At 40.0% G+C, this 3,583-nt stretch overlaps 1 protein-coding gene across 1 annotated transcript; it reads left to right on the top strand.

Annotated features, from left to right (window-relative positions):
- The first annotated feature begins 737 nt into the window (after positions 1–737).
- On the top strand, positions 738–2,930 carry LOC125501068. Its single transcript, XM_048655876.1, has 3 exons — positions 738–895; positions 1,669–1,772; positions 2,617–2,930. Exons 1-3 carry the CDS (start codon positions 844–846, stop codon positions 2,863–2,865), a joined length of 405 nt encoding a protein of 134 aa, XP_048511833.1. The 5' UTR covers positions 738–843; the 3' UTR covers positions 2,866–2,930.
- Positions 2,931–3,583: the final 653 nt, after the last annotated feature.

Genomic DNA, 3,583 nt, shown 5'->3' with positions numbered 1-3,583 from the left:
GTTGTTCACAACGATCGACGAAGGGATAAATGAATGTTAGGGGGCACTTGTTTCTTGCAACGCTAGCTCATCTTTGATGAAAACGTGGAATATGTAGAAAATAGTGACGATTTACCGCTGCACGAGTGGTACTCGAAGTGATAACTGTCGTGGTTCAATTATAACGATATGCAATCCGTTCTGTACGTTTGCAGATTGTATACCAGAAATAGAATAAATTTATGGGTACCTACCTGCATTCCGGACCCAGTTTACGTATCTCGGATCCTTGGTATTCGGGAAGCAGAATAGCGTTATGCCCTCTTTATCTCGGGTCGATGTGCAGTTTTTATAAAAACACACATCGCTGGTGAGGGTCGTCATGACGTTTTCACTTTCTCACTCGTGGATTTTTTGTTCGGTCTATTTTGCACTGGACAAGCACAGGCTCCGCGATATCAATGAAAGACTGAACAGTAGCTAATTCGTTACAATAAAATAGACGTAAGTCACAAACAAAATTGAATTCTCACCATGGTGAGGACGGATGTACGTACTACACACATCAATAACGGGGAATCAAGATTTGCAGTAAATATGCATAAATTTAAAAATGGCGCAGTGTAATGTCCAGCGTAGCATATGAAAAAACTGCGACATAAATTTTTGAAAAGCTATATTGAATATGTGAATTCTTCATCCCTTCTTTCCAAATGAGAAAGATGAGGTCGCGATTCCGTAAAGCAGGAACGCGGTAAAGCTCGCGCATGCACAGAATTGAAATCGGCCGTGATTGGCGCTGCATAGTGGTAGCATAGATATATTGTGGTAGCACTACGCTGATCGGATCACGCCGCCGACGCAATGCATCAAACAACCAATTTCATCAGTTTTTCAAAAACGATCGTCATGGCTGGTAAGTAGTGCTTATTTAACTTACATTTTGTTTGCCACACATCCGACTTAAATTCTCGTTATTACACCAGATATGTAACATGTGACGGTCAGAAATACAGTGTGATCATATTTAAAGTCTTATTTGGGATATAAATACAGAAATAAAACACACGTAAATCCTAACCGGGATAGTTGAAAGATTGTAAAATCGGTGCTCGTATTTGCAATTCATTTTCTGAAATTTTCTAATGGGTTACTTTAATGGGATAATTTTTCTGCTCTATTGATGAAAACATATTGTACGAAATTCAACCGATAATGACACAGATTATCGTGTAAAATATGTTGTGAACTGTCTTCCGCCATTATGGTGGCTTGGTAGCGTCATAAATATATTCAGGACGGGAATTCCACGCAAACTCGACAAGCCTCCGTCCCTCACCATTTCTGTTTCGATCCATCCTTTTTTTTGACATTCAATTAACCCAGGATAGGTGAAAAAAAAAATTATTTATAATTTTTCGAACATATAGTCGCGTGCAACATTTTTTTGTTTCTTAAAAGCCGGTGACGGAATTCGGGCGTTCGAAAAATCATAAATAATTTTTTTTTCTACCTATCCTGGGTTAATTGAATGTCAAAAAAAAGGATGGATCGGAACAGAAATGGTGAGGGACGGAGGCTTGTCGAGTTTGCGTGGAATTCCCCATATATTCTGCATATACTACACGCACTGTATACCTTCCAAATAAATAATTTTTGCACTAATGTGATATTTTATTGTTTCCAAAGATAACGAAACAAACAGAGATGAGTCGCCACGCCGTTCTTATGCGGAGGCGGCGGGCGGGGTGGCGGCCCCCCCCGGCCCGTCACGGGAGCCGGCACGGCAAAACGTACGTAACAGATCTTCAATGTTCACACAGACATTATAGTTTCATACCGAATCCAAATCAACACTTCAATCATGAATTCGTTTTTGAAAAGATGCTGCATTTTTTTTCTGAAATATTGTTGCAATTCTCCCTATGATGATTTCTATCACAGACAACTTGTCGGTTTGATCACCACACAATATATATCTATGACCACACATAAAATTTATCTATTTTCGGAGGAGCAGTTATATCCACACCAATAGAATCCTTTCTTGAATCTGATTTTTTGCATGAAAAGTTTTGCTATTTCTTATCACTCGAACTTGACACTAATTTATGTAAATGAGAAGGTGAGCCATTTTTTTGTTAAATGATCGGTCGAGACTTTAACCATCACTGTCGATTTCAAAATCAGTTGTTCTCCATAACCGATTTTAAAGGAATATAAATGGTGATTACTTTAAATGTTAGTATAATTCTTATTATTATGGTACAATAGAATAATTCTTAATTTTCTCTTTCTAATGGTAAATGAAGATTGTCCTCGCTTACTTCAAATACAAATTAGCGAAAGAATTTTCGTCATACTTGAGTTTCAGAAAGCTCGGGCTTTCGTTAAGTACCCCGTATTGCCCCGCCTTCCCCTATATACATGATCAAGCGTATCAACAAACTAAATGTGGTACGAAGAGTCCTGACCCATATTTCACATATCTCATATATCACAACAAGCATTCCATTAGAAAAACTAGTCCAAGTCAATAGAACTATTAAAATTGTAAAGATACAGTGCGAATGAAAGTGTCTGATTTCAGTGCTATCTCTACATCAAATTATAGCTTATAATCATTATCATTCACAGGAGGATGTAATGCGGGAGTTAGTCGCGCTGAGGGCTGCGGTGGCCCAGCTGCAACGGCAGCAGCAGCTGCAGCCGCCGCAGCCCGCCGCGAACGCGGCCCCGGCGGAGGAGGCGACCCAGGCGGCCCAGCCGGCGCAAGTGCAGGCAGCGGACCCCGGCGAGCCGGCGCGGCCGCGGAAGAATCGTCGAAACCGCCGCCGCCGGGGGGGAAATCGGGCGCCCGCCATCTACCACTATTACTACCGTTAGTAATATTGGTAGATGGCGGGCCGGCGACGCTGCCCCCTATTAATAAATAAATATATTTAAAAAAATATACTGCTTGTATTGGTTCTTTTCCTTCCACCACAAATATAGTGCGACAGTAGTTCTAATGCATCTGATGTCTGAATTATGAATTCCCATCGTTGTCTCGTTGTGAATAGTAGTGAACGTTAGTAGTTTAAGCCATTTATAATTCCGTTGCAATTTGTGAGTTCGCGCTTTCGAAAGATCATCTTATTGTCAGTTTTTCAAGTACATAATTGTAGAGGAAAGAACTTGTAATTTTGGTCACCGATTTCATTGAGCAACTGTCATTAAGGTCACAGATGTAGTGCGGTGATTTCGATTGATAAGGGGGTTCACTCTTGATGGTTCACAGATTTGTCTCTCGCAGGGGCGCTCATTTGTATCACCTATTGAATGATAGAAATAGAAACCTTGTCCGGACGTTAAAACCATAGATATAGTATCTATGTAGAAACATATATATACTGAACAGAACCTTCTCATGGGCCGTGTATTATGTTCCACTACCGTCATAGATGTGTTCAATATATCTATGTTACTACTAACAATAAGCTGTATACCCTTGAAATATGAGGTATCTTCGAGAGGATGCAGATATTTTTATAATTTCTATACTGGGGGTCTGGTGAACTCTTTTACATTATTCGAGTACAACGTTTTAGAAGAGAGAAAACTT

Source organism: Athalia rosae, chromosome 5 (assembly GCF_917208135.1).
Source record: "Athalia rosae chromosome 5, iyAthRosa1.1, whole genome shotgun sequence".
Taxonomy (NCBI): domain Eukaryota; kingdom Metazoa; phylum Arthropoda; class Insecta; order Hymenoptera; family Athaliidae; genus Athalia; species Athalia rosae.
Note: the sequence above shows the minus strand (reverse complement) of the source record. Positions and strands in the feature narration are given on the sequence as shown.